General features: G+C 45.5%; 1 protein-coding gene across 1 annotated transcript; it reads right to left on the bottom strand.

Annotated features, from left to right (window-relative positions):
• Positions 1-723: 723 nt before the first annotated feature.
• LOC307107395 (putative cystatin-15) lies at positions 724-5,141 on the bottom strand (the record flags this gene model as incomplete). The annotated part of the gene is made up of 3 exons (XM_079784677.1): positions 724-804; positions 1,809-1,919; positions 4,947-5,141. The coding sequence occupies 3 exons, from the start codon at positions 5,139-5,141 to the stop codon at positions 724-726; spliced, it is 387 nt and encodes a 128-aa protein (XP_079640803.1).
• Positions 5,142-19,467: the final 14,326 nt, after the last annotated feature.

The following is a 19,467-nucleotide window of genomic DNA, read 5'->3' on the forward strand; positions in this document are numbered from 1 at the left end:
TAGTGTTGATAGCCATTAACATCACACTAAGCCAAGATGGGGAAATAGAGGTTTCAGGGAGTATGTGGGAATATAGTGACTGGAGCTGCTACATTATAGGCCTTCTCAGAGAGCATGAGAGGATGTTCTTGTTGATGACTCAGCTCTTTGTGTAGATGCTCTGATGAATGTACATGGAGGACAGAGCCTTCAATCAGCTTCCGTCGCCCACCTTCCATCCCTATGCCTGGGCATAACGCACTGTAAAAAGGCCACTATACTGTGACCTGAGCCCAGACGGAGGGGGGGGGGGGGGAGAATTGTTTGCATTCCTATCAGTGGAATGAAAGAGGAGCATGAAGAGATTGGGGAATAAATGAATAAACAAATAGATGGATGGATGAATAAATGAACAAAAGGAAAAATGGATGGATGGATGGATGGATGGATGGATGGATGGATGGATGGATGTACAAGCAAGCAGTGGAGCTCTATAAGAAGCAGTAAGGACAAGCCACACGTGAACTGGGGCGTTGGATTTACTCAACACTCTGCATCTGCAGCCAAGGTAAGAACAAAAGTGATAAATTCTCTGCAGAGCTTTCTCTGGAAAATAAACAACATGAGAATGCAAAACTGACAGGGATTCAAAAAGTGCTCTGAGATGCCTTTACAGACAGACAACCTGTCGCTCTCTAGAGGTAAAGAATCTTCTGCTGTGAGAAGCAGGCACTCCTTCCCCGCCTATGTCTGCATGCAGGTGCTGTCCAGGAGGGTGAACTGGGAAATCCATGGTCGGGCATCCACAATAAAAGTGCAGTTCACCTGAAAAATGTAATTGCAGGACAAAATCAGAACCATGTAGCACATGAGAGCACTTACCATGAAGAACTTGATAGGAGTTCAAGATGCATTTAAAACTACAAAAGAAAACAAAAAAGAAAACAAAAAAAACAGTGGCTTGAGGTGGACTTAGGAAGCTCAAGGGTCACACAGGATGATGGGCAGTGGTTACCTGAGTCTGTCCACCTGAGCCCAGAGAGTCCTAGGAGGATGCCTGCTGGGGCCAGCACCTGGCTCTGAGGGTCTCCCAGTGCCCATGATGAGTGCCCCCTTCCCCATGAGTTCTAGGGAGCCAGCACAATGCCCAGGAGATGGTCCAGGTGGACATGCACCCACTCAGCAGAAGCTGCAAACCCACCCCAAGGGGAGGCTTTCCCCAAGACTGGGGTAGAAGGGGAAGACCAGCCCCACTGACAGTGTCACCCTAAGTGAGGCCCATCCCCAAGGTCCGAGTTCCATGGATCAGATGTCATCTCATAGCATAATGAACAAAGGCTTGGACTGATGAGGATTGTCCTTGCAGCCCAAGGGGCTAGAGGGAGAGGTGCAATGACCAGACTAACTAGATGGTCTTAATTCAGGAAGAACAGGAATAAAGAAAGAGTGAGGACCACATCTGCCTGAACCTGAGGTCTCAGGAAACGTCTATGCTGCGACCCCAGGAGAGGGCTCCATCCCAGGAGGAAGATAGGATGTTGTCAGAGTGTCTCTGTTCAGCCAGTCAGGCTGGGAGCACAAGGTTCAGCTCCCTGCTCTACAGGGAGCAGCTCTCTGCCTTCCCCCTCCAAGGTGGGAGCTATGGAACCTGGTGGGAGAGAGACTAAGACCCTCATCTACTCCAGAGGTGTCTCTGAGTCCTGGTGGGAGAGGGGCTAAGTCTCATCCACCCCAGGAGTATTCATGAAGACTTTCTTAAACCTTCTCTCTGGTATTATTTTTTTATTTCCAGAAGGTTCATGATGCTTTGTGTTATTTTAGTCTCAAACCTCTTTCATGTCTGGGCCTTCTTGCAAAGGGCAGTTGTCAATGTCTTCATCATGTTTCTTGCAAACCGTGCGGCCCATATTCAAGTCCATTAAATAATTCCAAGAAAACAGCTGTCAAAAAGAAAGTGTAGAAATTGCTATAAATACTTACTGTGAACTAATGAGTAAAACACAGACAACTAAATAGAAAAGCGGGGGAAAGATATGAATGTGCAGCTGCATGCATATAAATAAGGATATACATCGGTGCACTTTTTCTTACTTTTCTTATTTTTAAATTTATTTATTATTTTACTTGCTCCTTGATAGTCTCCATTTCTATTACAAAAAGATGTTCATGTGTGCACACAAAGCATGCACTAGAATCTCCCCTGCTACACTCCTGATGGCTGATACCAGGCAACCACATCGACAGTGCCATGAACACAGGGGGACATGTGCACAGGATGGAAAGCTCCACAGCAAGGAGCCTACACACCCTGCAGCCACACCTGACACAAGACCCGTCTCTCAGTTCTATGCCCGGGCACAGCCAGACACCAGAACACACAGAATGATGGTTGCTATGGAGAGTAGGATAATGAGCTTGCCTGTCCTCTGACTAGACATCAGAGCTGCACTATTCCTTTTGGGGGCCCTGGAGGTGGGGAACATTCTGTCTCTTCCTGTGGGAGCTGGCTGCACAAAAGGGCTCATCTTGCAGACATACATTGAGGTGATATTTATGAATCAGGTGCTGCTTGAGTATTTTTTAGGCTTCTACAAGAAGTTATTGAAAGTTGTGATTTCCCCCTCTGGTTGGTGTGGCTCAGTTGGTTGGAGCATCGTCCCGTGCACTGGAAGGTCATGGGTTTGATTCCCAGTCAGGGCACCTTCCTAGGTTGCAGGTTCGATTTCCGGTAGAGACACGTATGGGAGGCAAGTGATCAATGTATCTCTCTCACAATTTCTCTCTCTCTCTCTCTCTCTCTCAAATTAATAAGAACAAGTTTAAACATAAAAAATTAAGAAAAAAGTTGTGATCTCCTTTCTTTAAATATAGTCTATGAAAACTAGGGAAGAACTCAAACTCAGAGAGAAATGTAGCCAAAAACCAGCGCAGGCAGGAACATGCCTCTCTCACTGGACTGACCTGGAATTGCTTAGAAAGTTGATTCGTTTGGGCCTCAGGAATTCCTGCAGCGACACATGACACCCACTCGTGCCTGGACACACACCAACAACACACCAGATACACAGACACTCTTGCATGCCCAGGCCCTCTGAATAGTCGTCAGACCCTGAGCTAGGACAGGGTTCGGGGTCTGGTGCAGGGGCAGTAGTGTTGGTGTCCCAGGGGCCTGAGTGGCCTACCCGGATGCAGCACAAGAAAGAGGCAGACATCAGGAAAGGGGGAAGACTGAGGGGAGCCGGTGTCCCCATGCAGGTGAGGTCCACCCTCCTGTGCATCTCTTCCAGAGTGTGGTCAGTGGTGGGACCCTGTGACAGGGTGCCTGGCTCAGGGCTGTTCACGGGGAACCAGATCTGGGCATGGACAGAATGACTTGAGAACAACACTCTTTATTCAAGTCAATGTAGGCAGGAAGTGGTAAGAATAAACATCAGTGGGAAGGTTTGCATAAACAGATGCTAATGACACCTACGTTTATTTCAGGCCCAATCTCTTCCTACCCTTAAAGCTCTATAACCCACTGTGGGTCCAGGCCTGGTGGGAGGCGGCAGAGAGGTTATATATATATTTCAGAGAGGAAGGGAAATGGAAAGATAGAAACATCAATGATGAGAGAGAATTGTTGATCGGCCGCCTCCTGCACAACCCCTAGAGGTCAAGCCGGCAACCTGGGCACGTGCCCTGATGGGGAATCAAACCATGATCACCTGGTTTATAGGTCAACGCTCAACCACTGAGCCATGCTGGCCAGGCTAACCCACTGCCTTCTTGACCTTCCATAGCTGGTTCAGGGATACTAAATGTCATATTTCTGCCTAGATTTCTCCACCTTGGGTCTGCCCTTGACCCCACCGTTTTTCTCACACCCCACCTCAGTGCACCCCACATCCACCTTTAAGCAGACCCAGACACCAGCACCTCTTCTATCTCCTGGTGACCAGGAAAACATCCCTGCCTCCTGGTCTCACCGTGCCCACGGGCTGCGGAACCCACTGTGCCCACAGCATCCAGAGAGATGTCGCTAAAGCATCTGAATTACTTCCCCCCATGGCTCCTCATTACTCTGAGAATAAAACCCTAACCCCTCACCTGTGACTCTGAGCATGCCCCAGCCTCCCCTCCCCCTGAACACTCCTTCTCTGTGACACAGGTCCAGACTATTTGGCCGTTTCCAGGACTCCTGTGGCTTGTCCTGGTCCAGGGGCCCCTTGGTGGCTGCCTGCCCTTCTTGTCCCCAAACCTCCACCATGTGACTTGGTCCTTCCGGGAGTGCCCCTCAAAGAGAGGCCCTCTCTGACCGCCCCCACATACCTTGCCTCCCAGGGCCCTGGGGCCCTGCACTGACATTCTTGTCCCAACCTTCCACTGTTTCACTCACGAACCTGAGGCCTGACTGCCTCTCATCACCAGCCTAACAGTCCCATGAGAACATGTCTCTGTCTGTCTTCTCTGCCACCTCCCACCAGGCCTGGACCCACAGTGGCTGCCAGGTCAAGGCCTGCCGGCTTCAATGCAAGCAGGAAACTCGCAGCACCTGCCTTCAGATCAGCACAGCGAGGCTCCCCGGAGCCTGGCCGCGGCTGCAGTCAGGCCCCTCTGTGCCACCTTTCCTGCTGGGGCTTTTGTCTCCAGCCTCCGCTTCTCTTTGCCGTTCTCCTCACCTGTCAGACTCTGAGGCCCCTGCTTCTCTCAGCTACCTCACTGGAGAGGTGCTTTTCTCTCCTCCACATGGCAGCTGAGTGCTCTCCTTTCTGCTATCTCCTTTCCTTCTCTACCCTGATTTTCAGGGGCTTCACTCGTTAAGAAACCAAAACAGAAACTTGAAGCACTTGTAATGATACCTTGCATTTTAAAAAATATTTACCGAAAACAAAAAAATCTTCCTTTCCTCATTTGCAGACCAAAGATTCACCCCTCCCAGGCCTGTTTGGGGGGCGGGGGGTGGGGGTGGTGGCGTTGAAGCTTACCTTGCGCTGGCTTCTCCCCACCCACAGCAGCTTGTAAGCATACTCATCCACCTGGGCTTGGTTGAACTGAAACATGGCAAACTCCACACCTATGGCAAATAATTGTGTGTTCTTACTAACGTCCACAAACTTGGAACTGCAGACAGGAGACCCCAGTGCAATGAGCCCCAGAAGCAGAGGCACCTTCAGGAGCATGCTGCCTGGTGCCAGCCCTGGAGGCCAGCAGCACGCAAGTGTTGAGTGGCAGCTGCTTTGGAGCTGCCTCCATAGCGCCCCATCCCACACAGCCCTGCCCCCAGAATCCATGCGCTGACATGCACCTTGTCCAGCTCCTCCTCTCCACTCCCTTCCTTGTCATCACCAAACAGAAGGCAGAACATTTTCCAAGCCTTTGTCACATAAGCCTTGAACCCAAGGACATTCATGCCACATGACCTGCTCCCTGCACATTTCCAGGGCTGCCTCCTCCTGTCCCAGACCAGGCCTGATAGGGTCTGGGGAGGGGTCTTAAGCCCCGCTAGCTTGCCCTCACAGCAGCACAGCGTGGGGATGACAGTCACAGGAGCTCTTAGGAATACCGATGGACCCTAAGTCCTGAGGACTTGATATAAAAGCCAGGTCAACCTCTGACCTTGGCTGCAGCCTACAATCTCAGGGAACATCAGAAGGGTCAGGGAGAGGTCAGTGCACAATCTTCTACACTACCTCTGACACCTGCTGACCTACTCGCTGTGAGGCCTGCCCATGCTTGGCAGTGCAGAGAGGGAGTTCTATTATACTGGGATGGGTGTACACCCCCAAAGGGCCACCCCCTGTGATCATGGTCACCGATATGGAAGGAGAGGGGACACAAGAGGCCGCTCCCTGGGAAAACTGTCTGCATTCCTATGAGTAAAATGGAAGAGGGGCATGGAGAGATTGGAGAATAAATGAATAAACAAATAGATGGATGGGTAAATAAGTGGACACATGGACAACAGGATGGATGGGTGGATGGATGGATGGATGGATGGATAGATGGATGGATGGATATACAAACAAACCAGTGGGGCTCTACAAGAAGCAGTAAGGACAAGCCACACACGAACTGGGAAGTTGGATTTACTCAACACGCTGCACCTGCAGCCAAGGTAAGAACAATAGTGATAAATTCTCTACCACATGTCACTAGCAGGGCTTTCTCTGGAAAATAAACAACACGAGAATGCAAAACTGACAGGGACCCAGAAAGTGCTCCGAGATGCCTTTAATTCCCCTGTGCTTCACAGACAGACCAACTGTCACTCTCTAGAGGAAAAGAATCTTCTTCCATGAGAAGCAGGTGCTCCTTCCACGCCTATGTCTGCATGCAGGTGCTGTCCAGGAGGGTGAACTGGGAAATCCATAGTCAGGCATCCACAATAAAAGTGCAGTTCACCTGAAAAATGTAATTGCAGGACAAAATTACATTTTTGTAATTTTGAAAAATTACAAAACCATGTAGCACATGTAGCACATGAAGGCATATACCATGAAGAACTTGATAGGAGTTCAAGATGCATTTAAAACTACAAAAGAAAAGAAAAAAGAAAAAGTGGCCTGAATAGAACTTAGAATGCTCAAGGTTCAAACAGGATGATAGGCAGTGGTTACCTGAGTCTGTCCACCTGAGCCCAGAGAGTCCTAGGAGGATGCCTGCTGGGGCCAGCACCTGGCTCTGAGGGTCTCCCAGTGCCCATGATGAGTGCCCCCTTCCCCATGAGTTCTAGGGAGCCAGCACAATGCCCAGGAGATGGTCCAGGTGGACATGCACCCACTCAGCAGAAGCTGCAAACCCACCCCAAGGGGAGGCTTTCCCCAAGACTGGGGTAGAAGGGGAAGACCAGCCCCACTGACAGTGTCACCCTAAGTGAGGCCCATCCCCAAGGTCCGAGTTCCATGGATCAGATGTCATCTCATCTGAACAAGGGCTTGACTGATGAGGATTGTCCTTGCAGCCCAGGAAGCTAGAGGGAGAGGTGGGATGACCAGACTAACTAGATGGTCTAAGTTCCGGAAGAACAGGAGCAAAGACAGAGGGAGGACCACAGGGAGAACAGCATCTTCCTGAACATGAGGTCTCAGGAAACTTCGAGACTAGGACCCAGGGAGAGAGCTCCATCCAAGGAGGAAGGTAGGAAGTAGAGCAGTGAGCTGAATCTTGTGTTACCAGCCTGATGGTTAAATAGACACAAGTGTCTCTATTCAGCCATCAGGCTGGGAACACAGGATTCAGCTCACTGCTCTACTGGGAGCAGCTCTCTGCCTTCCCCCTCCAAGGTGGGAGCTATGGAACCTGGTGGGAGAGAGACTAAGATCCTCATCTACCCCAGAAGTGTCTCTGGGTCCTGTTGGGAGAGGGGTCAGGACCCTCATTTTACCCCTGGAGTGTTCCTGAAGACTTTCTTAAGCTTACTCCATAGTATAGTTCTTCTGTGAGATAATAGAAAACATATACTAATATATATATATATATATATATATATATATATATATATATATATATCCACCCCCCCTGATTCTTGGCACAGAGCTCTTGAATTTCTTGTTGCCAGAAGCCAATTCCACCATGTCATAATTGCAAGAGTTTCATTGAAAGGTTGATGGAACTTGGGGACTCAACAAGGGCTGAGTCACATATGTTATTGCCTGTTGGGAATGGCTAAAGGCATTTCCCCAAATCTGAAAAGGATGCATTAATTGACTGCTGCCAGACAGCTCAGGGCATCTTAATCTACATGTTATTGCCTCCTATTGGCCAAACATCTGAACAGCCGAAGGCAATTCCCCAATCTGAGAATGGACTCTGTACTTAACCCTACCCTTTGATGTGTATATCTCTACCTTGCCTTAGGACAAATTGTGTCAATAAAAAGCAAGGGGTCCTGAGACAAGGAGAACTTGGTTTCTTTAGCCAGGCTCCTCTGCCCACCCCCCCAAATGCTTTTCAAAATTATGTTTTGTCTCTGGACTCTTTATTAATTTATGCATAGCCCTTCTACAGGTTTCCAGAACCATTCTAGATGCCAGATCAAGACCACCAGTGTTACTTATAAATTTCGAAGTGATAAGAACACTAAGAGCATTTTTTGTTCTATTAAGGTGACTCTGGATGGGCTCTTGGATGAGGACTGGGTGACAAAAAGAACAAATCATGATTAGTAGGTTAGAATTTTTAGCCCCACCAACCCCCTATCTTCCAAAGAGGGGAAAGAGGCTGGAAATTGAGTTAATCATCAATCATGCCTACATGATGAAGCCTCCATAAAAGCCCAAAAATATAGGATTTGGGAACTTTGCGGTGGGTGGACACATTCATGTACTGAGAGGGGATGCCCCCTGACTGCATGTGGACAGGACTCCTGCTCTCTGACCTCCCCAGACCTCACCCTGTGTATCTCTTCAGCTGGCTGTTCATTTGTATCCTTCACCATGTCCTTTAATAAACTGTTAAACATAAGTTAAGTGTTTCTTGAGTTCTGTGAGCTGCTCTAGCAAATTAGAGGTGGTTGTGGGAACCTTGGATTTTTAGCCAAATCAAACAGAAGTTGTGGGTAACCTGGGGACCTACTATTGTGAATTGCATCTGAAGTGAGGAGGAAGTAGTCTTATGCGGCTGAGCTCTTAACCTGTGGAATCTGACACTATCTCCAGATAGAATTAGAATTACATTACATTGTAAGATATCTAGCTGATGTTACAGAATTGCTTGTTGTGGGAACACCTCAACCTATTTGGTGACCAAAAGTATCAGGAATGAAATATTCTGGGTGAGGAGTAAAGGAAACATATAGCAAGACTGTAAGTTTTCTTTGCAATAAACCTTTCTTGATATTATTTTTCATTCTCAGAAGATTCCTGAGGCTTTGGGGCTGCTTTTATTCTCAAATCTTCTCCGCTCCTGGGACTTCTTGCAAGGGGCAGTTTTCAATAACTTCATCATATTTTTTTACAAATTGTGCGGCCAATCTCTAAACCTCACTGTCCATAGCCCTTCTCCTTTGGCAGTTGCTGAACTCCAGTTTTTGTTCCCCAAATTGAGACAAAGAAAATGCTTTTTCTTCAGAGACATTGAAAATCACCACCTCTCACTCCTCCATTCACACCCCCACTTGCCCTCCAACTTTCCCTTCTCTCCCTTACAGGTCTTATTCCAAGATAGGCAGAATAGGAATGAGACAGTTCCACACCATGTGAGTGTCCATCACCACTCATTTCTCCCCAGGGCAGTGATTACTGCCTGTCATCCAAGTCCTCAGCATGGAGAGCAGTCTGGGTCCCCAGGAAGGGTAATATATTTTTCTTGATTTCAGAGAGGAAGGGAGAGGGGGAGAGAGATAGAAACATCAATGATGAGAGAATCATTGATCGGCTGCCTCCTGCATGTCTCACACTGGGCATCGAGCCCACAACCCGGGCAAGTGCCCTGACCGGGAATCAAACTGTGACCTCCTGGTTCACATGTGCCCTGACCGGGAATCAAACTGTGACCTCCTGGTTCACATGTGCCCTGACCGGGAATCAAACTGTGACCTCCTGGTTCACAGGTCCACTGAGCCATGCCAGCTGGGCCTCAGGTAAAATAATTTATACATCAAGCAGTAGGTAGGCACATGCAGAGCTGAGCTGATGCCTTCGAAGGTCAACTGCAGTCCTGGTAAAGGTATTCTCTTATTTTTATTTTATTTTATTGGTAAAGATATTCTTGTAAAGCAGTGACCCTTGCAGTGCTCTTGGTGTGTATCTACATATAAAAAGAGTTTCCCTTAGCCACCCTTTCTCTCTTCTCAGGCTTGGACATGGCCCCTCTGGAGAAGACCTGTGTCATGTATGAAAGAAAAGCTATAAAATGGAGTTGGTATTGTCAAGAGAGCAAACTAAAATGGAGCCAGAGATCTCCAACAAGCTGAGCTAACACACTTCCTCCGTCTGAAACTGAATGTTTAAATTGGGCTAAACCAAAAGGCTACATCCTGATACAGTTCCTGGAACTGGCTCTGCATCACTGAGCTCTCTATTAAAAGTTTTTCACCTAGCAATTAACCATGGATAGCATACTGTCGTCTGCCTGCCAGCATCAATCACAGCTCTTTCAAAGCAACTTGTGTAATAACTTTGGAAGTGACCCTTTTTATGTCTTTATAAACTCTATCCCTTTCTTTCTCCCTGGGAACTCAGTTGGATTTCTGCCTAAATCTGTCTCTCAAATTGCAATTTCTAAAAACAAAACAAAACAAAACAAAACAAAACAAAACAAAACAAACAAAAAAACTTTTGTTTGCCTTGCAATTCTTGCTCAAAACTGATTAACACCTATGAGCCCTGTGGCCTGAGCAGAAGTGGCCTTATTTCTTGGGAAGTTCTCCTGCAATCCTTGACGTTCAGGAAGTTTATATGAAAAGAATGAAGTTTTTGTTTCATTTGAAACAACATCAAGTTTTGCAACCTGGCTTTGTCTTAAAGGGTTCTTTCATCTTTTTTTGTCCTCTAGTCCAGGGTTGAGCACTGCCCCTATAAGGGTCAACAGAGGTATTTCTCCTCTTCCCTGTGGAGGTCAGTCCCCAGGGGTAGGGCCATATGACTAGACACACTTGTGGCTTATGGACAAAGCAGAGAGCTGCTTAAGTCAAGGCCCTGGAGGTTCTGCTGGACCCCAGTAGTTACTGCCTTGGGATTGGGCTCAGGACTGAGCAGATATGTGCATACCCACATCACAGTAGCATTAGTCACAGCAACCAAAAGACAGAAGCAAACCATGTCCATTGATAGATAAGTGGATAAACAAAATATCGTATATGCATACAATAGAATACTATTCAGCTTTTAAAAAGACTCTTGAGGATATCATGGTAAGTGAAATAAGCTAGTCACAAGAGAACAAATACTATATAATTCCACTTATATGAAGTATCTAGAATAGCCAAATCCACACACAGAAACTAGAATGGTGGTGTAAAGTGGGAGGTATCATGCTTCCTGCTTTCAAACTGTACTTACAAAGCTACAATAATCAGCATTGGTACAACCATTAAAAAAAACCAAACACAGATATATAGATGAATAGAATAGAATAGAATAGAACAGAATAGAATAGAATAGAATAGCCCATAAATAAATCCTCATTTATATAGTCAATCTATAACAAAGGAGCCAGGGATATATAATGAGGTAAAGACAGTCTCTTCAATCTTGGTGTTGGGAAAACTGGATAAATAAATGCCAAAAAAATGAAACTGAACCATTTATACCATAAACAAAATAAACTCAAAATTAATTAAAGACTTAACTGGAAACCTGAAACCATAAAAGATCTAGATGAAAACGTGGGCAATAAACTCTTTGATATTGGTCTTGGCAATATCTTTTTAGTAATGTCTCCTCAGGCAAGGGTAACAAAAGCAAAATAAATGAGACTACATCAAACTTTAAAACTTTTACACACTAAAGGAAACCATAAACAAAACAAAAAGACAATCTACTGAATGGTACAAGATATTCACCAATGATACATCCAAAATGGTTATTATCCAAAATATATAAGGAAGTTATACAATTTAACACCAAATAAAAACCAAACAATCCAATTTAAAAAATGGCCAGAAGACCTAAATAGACTTTTCTCCACAGAGGGCATACAGATGGCCAACATCACTAATCATCAGGGAAATGCAAATTAAAACACACTAAGGTACCACCTCATACCTGTCAGAATTGCTATCATAAACAAAAAAAAATCAATGAAAAGCAAGTGTTGACAAAGACGTGGAGAAAAAGGAACCCTTGTGCATTATTGATTGGATTGCAAATTGGTTCAGCCACTATGAGAAACACTATGGTGTTTTCTCAAAAAAAAATTAAAAATAGAGCTGCCATGCAACCCTGTAATACCACTTCTGGGTATTTCCCTGAAGAAAACAAAAACACTATTTGAAAAGGTACATGTACCCTACGTTTGCAGCATTATTTATAACAGCCAAGATAAAGAAGCAACAAGTACACATAAAAAAAAAAAAAAGAAATGGTAAATAAATACAATGGAGTATAATTCAGCCCCCAAAAGAATAAAAATTTGCCATAAGGTATTATGCTATGTGAAATAAGTCAGACCAAAAAAAAAAAATACTGTATGATTTCATCTATATGTGGGATCTTCAAAAACAAAACAAACGAATAAGCAAAACAGAAACAGATCCATAGAGATAGAGAACAATCTCATGGTTGCCAAAGGGGAGAGAGTAAGGGGATGGGTGAAAAATAAAAACTAACATCAATAATTATTTTTTAAGTTCATGTGTATGTGCGAATTATAGGGAGAAATTTTGTTAAACATCTTATATATTGTTAAAAATATACCATGCACAAAATTAAATAATATTTGCAGATTTTTAAATTAAGCACCTACTACGTGACAGACCTTGTGCTAGCTTTTGTGCTATAAGGCAAAAATCTTGTGCAGAAAACATTGTGATCTCTTTTTTCAAAAAAGCCCAGCCAGCGTGGCTCAGTGGTTGAGCATTGACCTATGAACCTGGAAGTCATGGTTCGATTTCCAGTCAGGGCACATACCCGGATTGCGGGCTCGATCCCTAGTAGGGCGTGTGCAGGAGGCAGCCAATCAATGATTCTCTCTCATCATCGATGTTTCTATCTCTCTCTCCCCCTCCCTTCCTCTCTGAAATCAATAAAAATATATTAAAATAAATAAATACATAAATAAATAAGATTTTGTGGAAGATTTTACCACCAGCAGGTCAGGTCATTTGAGACAAAGAGAACAATATACACATAAACTCCCAGGACAGGAATCAAAGCAGTGGGTTAACAAGTGGGGGGAAAGGAAAGAAAAGTAAAATGGTGATAGCCAGGGATTGGGGGAAGAATGATTAAGGTATTATTTTCTAATGGGTGCAGAGTTTCAGTTTGGAGATGGATAGTGGTGAGGCTTGCACAATAATATCAATGTACTTAATGCCACTGAACTGTTCACTTAAAATGATTCATGTGCTAAATATTATGTTATGTATGTTTCACCATGATAAAAAAAATCAGGGACTCTGGAAATTTAGCGTCGTAAAAGAAAGAAGCCTGTGGTTCTAAAGGGCAGGTTGCTCCCATAATGCCCGTTGTCTTTGCCCTCTGGTGTCCCCCTGTCAGCAGGAAGAGCTCCCCTTCCCCAAACACAACCCGACTTCCACCTGCTATGCCTCCTCCAGTCAGTCCCCCAGTTAGCCTGAGGGTTGCTGGCTCTTTCTAAAGCATTAGTGTTGTTCAAGAGCACTATTGGCCACTCTCAAAGCTGTGTCACATGTCTCAGAACATCTAAGGCCTGCCCGGATACATGTCCAGTTTCTGTACCACATTTGAGATCATTCATTCCCAAGGAGCCATCAAAACTAAGTAGAACACAGCAGAGTTACTGGCTGTTAGCAGCATGTTTTATTCTCTTGAGAGCTCTGAAAAGTACATCTAGGTAGCAAAAATTTTTTAAATGGTGCAAAGGGAAGCCTTTTCCTCAATCATTTAGCCCTAGATCAGAACCAGAATCCAGCTTCAGTGTCGTTATTTCACCATTTGAGAAATGATAAGAATTTTTTTCCAGCATCTGGCAAAGCACTTTTGTGGGTGTTTGAGGAAACGTTTCTAGAAGAAAATGTGGGTGCTGGAAAAGACAGAGATCTGGCTAACATTGTTCAAGTGCCCAAGGAACCCAGACAGCAGCCCCTAGGCCTCTGCTCTCCTATCTCATCCCACGCCTCTGACCTTGACCCTGGGATGATAAACCAGTGCATGAACATGCTTGCTACAGGGACATTCCTATTCCTTAGCTCTCGGCTGGTCTGATTGCTACTATTTCAGATGTTGGCAGGGACCAAGACAGCTGGCAAGGCACCCACTGAGAGACCAGAGCGTCCTTTCCCAGGGGAGTGGAGCCTGGGCTGAGGCTTTGAGCAGATGTGGGAGGTGCATTCACGGAGACTGACAATGGGCACAGACCAGGACAGACCTATGGCTAGGTTTCTGCACTGACAAGGATGCCATGTTAGTGTACACATTAGACAAATACAAATTAATGAGAATTCTATAATATAAAGACCCTTCAAAAGTGTCAAATTTATATAAGTCAAGGAAAGACTAAAGAACTGTTCCAGGTGGGAGAACAAATGTAACCCAGGACTGTGCATCCTTCTGTTATAGGGGCGGTTGGGAGGAGAAAAGGCTCCTTATTCTGGAAAGCTCTCTCTCTGCCCCAACCCACAGAGCATCCTTGGAGCAACACACTCTTGATGATCTATCATTGGCTGAGCCTGGGGGAGGCAGGCTCATCATTGACACTTTACCAGGTCTGAGGATAGAGCAGGAGGGATGGGTGCCTCCACATTTATGCCCTGGATCCCATGGGTAGCATTGTGGTCAGGGAGGAGAGTGTGCTTGCTTGTAGGAATTTCTCACTGACATTTTTGGGGTAATGAGGCATCATGTTGTCAACTTTCTTTCAAATGTTTCAGGAGAAAAGTTCTTTGCATTGTAACTATATTTCTGTACATTTAAGACCCTTTTAAAGTAAAACTTATTTTTAAAAATAAGTTTTTAAAAGCAGAACTGGGGCACAGCAATCTGCTGGGCTCATGGTGAGCAAAGTGGGGAGATGAGCCCACCAGGACAGGGTATTGTCCCAGCCCTGGGAGACAAAAATGGAAGAGATAGGTGTATCCTAGTGCAGTGTTGTGACCCATCTCTCCATATTCAGCAACAGGAAAATATTGTGTTGCTTCTGACAAAGAACCATGGTATTACAGAAGGATAAGAACTGCCAAACCAGAATTCCATATTCAGTGAAATTGTAAATAGACTGTGATATAAAGATGTTATCATATGAAGAAAAGCTAAGATAGTTCATTGCCAGCAGACCAGCTATAAAAGAAGGGTTAAAGCAAACTCTTCGACAGACAAAAACAATATCAAAAGTTAACCTGGAACATCGGAAATACAAGAGAACAACGTAAATGTAAATATTTGGATAACATAATATACAATTATTCCCCCTCTTGACTTTTTAAAGTATATTTGAGGGTTGAAAGCAAAAATCATACATTTTATGGAGTTTTCGGTGTATATAACTTAATAGGTAAAATGATTCTAACATATATGGGGGGAGGATAAGGGGATATCTATTATGGTAAGATTTCTACATTCCACCTACAGTAATGAAATAATGATCCTAAGTTGTCCTTTAAAGGTTGGAAATGTGTATTACAATTCCTAGAGCAACCAAGGAAAAACTATACAAAAGATATAGGTAAAATCACAATAGATAAATTGAAATAAAATGTCCTAAAAATGTTCAAATAACCCATAAGAAGGCAGGAAAGCAAAATCAGAGAATGAAAACAGTGTGTTGTTTTTGCAGGGGGCAGGAGAGGGGGTGGAAGAGGGTATAGGGGGTATAAATGGTGATGGAAAAAAGGAAAAAAAAAGAAAAGGATGACTCTGGTAGACTGCAAAATCCTAAGCAGCTTTTTGAAACAGGAGAATAAAAGATTAAATGTAACTTGTTATGGTTTGTGACAAGTGTTTAAAAAAAAAAAAAAAAGACAAGATAATGGGGTCCTTCCCTAGAGTCTCCAGGAGGAATGCAACCCTACCAACACCTTGATTTTAGGACTTCTGAGCTCCAAAACTGTGAGATAATAAATGTGTGTTGTTTTAAGACACTGTCCTTGGTAACTTGATAGGGCAGTCAGAAAAAACTAACACAGCTGCCGAGAGAGCTGAGAGGGGGGTTAACTAACTAGCAGTGGAGGTTAGGGGAGAGCCAGGAAGGCATCAGCAGAAGAGTGAGCTTTAAAACTCCAAGTTTGGGGAGCACTGAAGCTGAAGCCAGTAGAAACTTTCCAGTCCCCTTTTCCTTCGCTAGTACAGCACTAGGAAGGTCCTCAAACCCAGGGCTGTGAGATGGTGGCGGGAGAGTAGCCAGAGTATATGGGGAAGGGGGAAGCAATTACTCCTTCCCACATGCAGACCTCTAGGAGGTTCAAAGCTCTGACAATCTGGAGCGGTTACTGACCACATGGAGTATCTCCATTGCTGGGCTGAGGCCATCTGCACTGTCTGAGAGTGTCTTAAAAGGTCCCAGGGGACAAACAGCATGACTGTGTCCATCCAAAAGGACAGCAGAGAGTGAAAATAAAGCCACAGCATGACTACATCTGCAAGTGGAGCATGTTTCCCATACAGGGCACATCCTCAGCTTTCTGGGGACATTAGCTTCTCCAAGGGGCCCAGGCCTCCCAAAGTTAAGAATTATTGACACAGAAGAAGAGGCCAAGGATTGGGCTTGAGGGAAAGCTTGTATCCTGGTTGGCCAGATAAAGTGGGGAGGGATGACAAGAAAAATCAGAGGGAAGGTCAAGAGGACAGGGAGGATGTGGTGGTGTTCACTCAGCTCACCTGTTCATGCCCCACTGCCCTGGCATCAGCATCCCCTGTGTCTCAAGTGCTTCCTGTCCCTCCGGACCTCCCACATCCCTAGCTGAAGCGAGCTCATTGAACAGAGGCCCCTGGCCTGGCTTCCACCCAGATAATGCTGGGGCAGCAGGAGGAAAGGGGGGTGTTGCTGAGAAAGCAACCTGAAAAAGAGGAGATGGGTGTTTGCAGGGGTGTATGAGTAAAAGACATGAACAGATGCAAAAGGGTAAGAGGAAGTGAGAGTGAGCTTGCCAGCCATTGCACAATCTCCCCTGCTCATTAGGTTCAGCTGTGGATGAAGAGACGGGTAGGAGAGCTGTGGGCGTCCACCATGGATGGGCTTAAATCCGCCAGGCCAGTCAGGGTCCCTGGGAACCAGGACGTGGAGGGAGCTCTTCCTAGGCTCCCTGAGCTGCGGGGCAATGGCTAGACCTAGGCAGGCCCCACAGCTTCTCCTGGCCATTCTGGTGGCCCTGGTGGCCTTCACCTACCAAGTAAAGAAGACCTTCATGAGTGTCCAAGAAGTGCCTGCATCAGGAGCCTACGTGGTAACCACCTTGGAGTACGTGACCAGTGAGTTCAACCAGGAAAGTGATGACAAGTACAACTTCCGGATTGTGCGTGTCCTGAAGGTCAAGAAGCTGGTCAGTGGGCTCCTCTCCCCTCTCTTCCCCGGGCCCCTACGCCAGGGGACTGCTGACACTCTGGGGCAAGTCCATTCATGTGAAATTCAGCCTCATGTAATGTGAAGTGGGCATTTGAAGAGAAACATAAGTTCACTGATAAAGTTAAGTTGCTTAAGTGGTGCCCAGTATCGGAGTCAGTACACTGTGGCCCAAGGGCCAAGTCTGCCTGCTGCTGCCTCTATAATTCGTTTCATTGGTTTCCCAGCCACACCATGTGTGCCATGTCCTGTGGGCTGCTTCTGTGCTGTAATTGCAGAGTTGAGGCCACATGCCCCCAAAGGCTTAATGTTTGCTCTCTGGTCCTTTGTAGACAAAGTTTGCAGACCCTGTACAGGTATAATTGGCACCATTTGGGTTTTCCAAGGGGTGGCTTTGCCCACAGAATGGTTTCTAGTGAGTTATCCTCAAATGACAAAAGGAGGCATGGGAGTCAGATGGTTAGGGGAGAGAGGCGTCCACTTCTTTATCCAGGATGGAGTCCTTGCCCTTTGGCACCATGGGAAAGAGGTCCCGCCCCCAGAAGCTATGGAGAAGAAGAAATCCTTTTGTCTCCTTGCCACTTGCTTCCCACAGGTTACCGACCACATGGAGTACCACGTGAACTTTGAGATGCGGCGAACCACCTGTCAAAGGCTGGAGGCCAACAACTGCAGCTTTCAGGAAGGGGTGCTTTACAAGGTACTGGGTGAACGCACCTTAACTCAGGGTGAACTCATTTTTAATGGGGTTTGCCTGTGATTTTAGGATGATGTGGGGTGGAATTATCGGGGATATATTTGAGCTTGCTTAAAAAGGAAGCAGGGTAACCAACACCTGCTTTCTCAAAACAGAGCAGTGAAGGTGAGAGTGGCCCAGATCCTGCCTGGCAGGTCCGGCTCCTTCATTGCTGGAAAAATAATGGGGAGGTCGAAAGGGTTGAGAGGAGGAAGCTAAGTGGCTGAGCTCCAGGGAACACTCTGTGGCCGAAGGAAGTAGTTAGCTATTTCAGCAGCCAGTGGGACCTCAATGGTGTGCCCTGATGAATTTCTGAATATCAGCCTGATGTTAACACAAAACCATTGGGCTACTGGCTTCTGTCCCTTTCGTCCAGCCGTGTTGGAGACAAAAATGGGAGAAGAGATAAGAGAATGAGTTCATAGGTAGTTTAACAGGTGGTAGGAGTGGGTTGGGGTAAGGGAGGTCAAACCTGTATATGTGTGATCTGCTGAGGAGCCACCAACCCCAACAGTGGCTTAGTTCCCCCCACGCCTCTCTCCCCTAACCATCTGACTCCCATGCCTCCTTTGTCATTTGAGGATAACTCACTAGAAACCATTCTGTGGGCAAAGCCACCCATTGGAAAACCCAAATGATGCCAATGATGGATTGATGAAGCCCCCACCCGCCCACGCTTCATTCCCACCCAGTGTTGTCACATCCGAGGGTGGCTGGCCAGACATTCATAGCTGCAGTGTGCAGTCAGGATGGGCCCACTTTCATAGGGCCTTGAAGGTCTCAAAGCCCAAGGCCCTGCAAATCACTTCTCTTTACCCAAATGAGTTAGAATGAGGATGATCCTATGCCTGGAATAGTCCTGATTTGCACCTAGTTTCTTAGTGACATCACTAATGGCATCCCCATTTGCTTACAACATGTCCTGGTTCATCAATTATATGGTGACCCTAGTTATAATGGCCTGGGGTGTTCTCAATGTAGAAACGTGTGATCAAGAGCTCCCTCTGCGCTTTCGTCACAAATAATTCTTCAACATCTAGCAAAATAGACTTTTTTTAGTTCTTCCCTGGAGAAGATCATGAAATCCATTAACAAAGTAATTGAAGATAGAAGTAAAGTAAAATTGGAGGGTCTTATTAATATGACAAATTTAATTGGTGGAATTAGTATTCTGATTTTTATTTTAGGAAAAATGTAAATGCATAGTTAAGCCTCCCACCACCACCACATCCCCCAGCCTGGACTTTCTAATGAAGAGCAGGAAAACAAACTGACACTAAAAAATGATAATATGCAACAGTTATTTATTGATTTTTCATTATGGAGGGAGAAGGAAGTTAAAAAATAAAAGAACATCTTGAGAGAGAATAGGGGCAAGGGAGAGAGAGAGGGAGTAAATATATGGATGGATAAATAAAGGATGGGAGGAAGAAAGAAAAGATGGAGGGACTGGATAAAAAAAAAAGCGAAAGAAAGGAAGGCTAGATTGATGGAAACAAGGATGGAAGGAGATGGAAGAAAGGATGGATGGATGGATGGATGGATGGATGGATGGATGGATGGATGGATGAAGCCAGTACAGGTCAAGTAAGAAAAAGCGTGAAGTAAACAACACGAATAAAAATGAAGAGGGAAAA

Source organism: Cnephaeus nilssonii (genome assembly GCF_951640355.1).
Source record: "Cnephaeus nilssonii genome assembly, chromosome: 11".
Lineage (NCBI taxonomy): Eukaryota > Metazoa > Chordata > Mammalia > Chiroptera > Vespertilionidae > Cnephaeus > Cnephaeus nilssonii.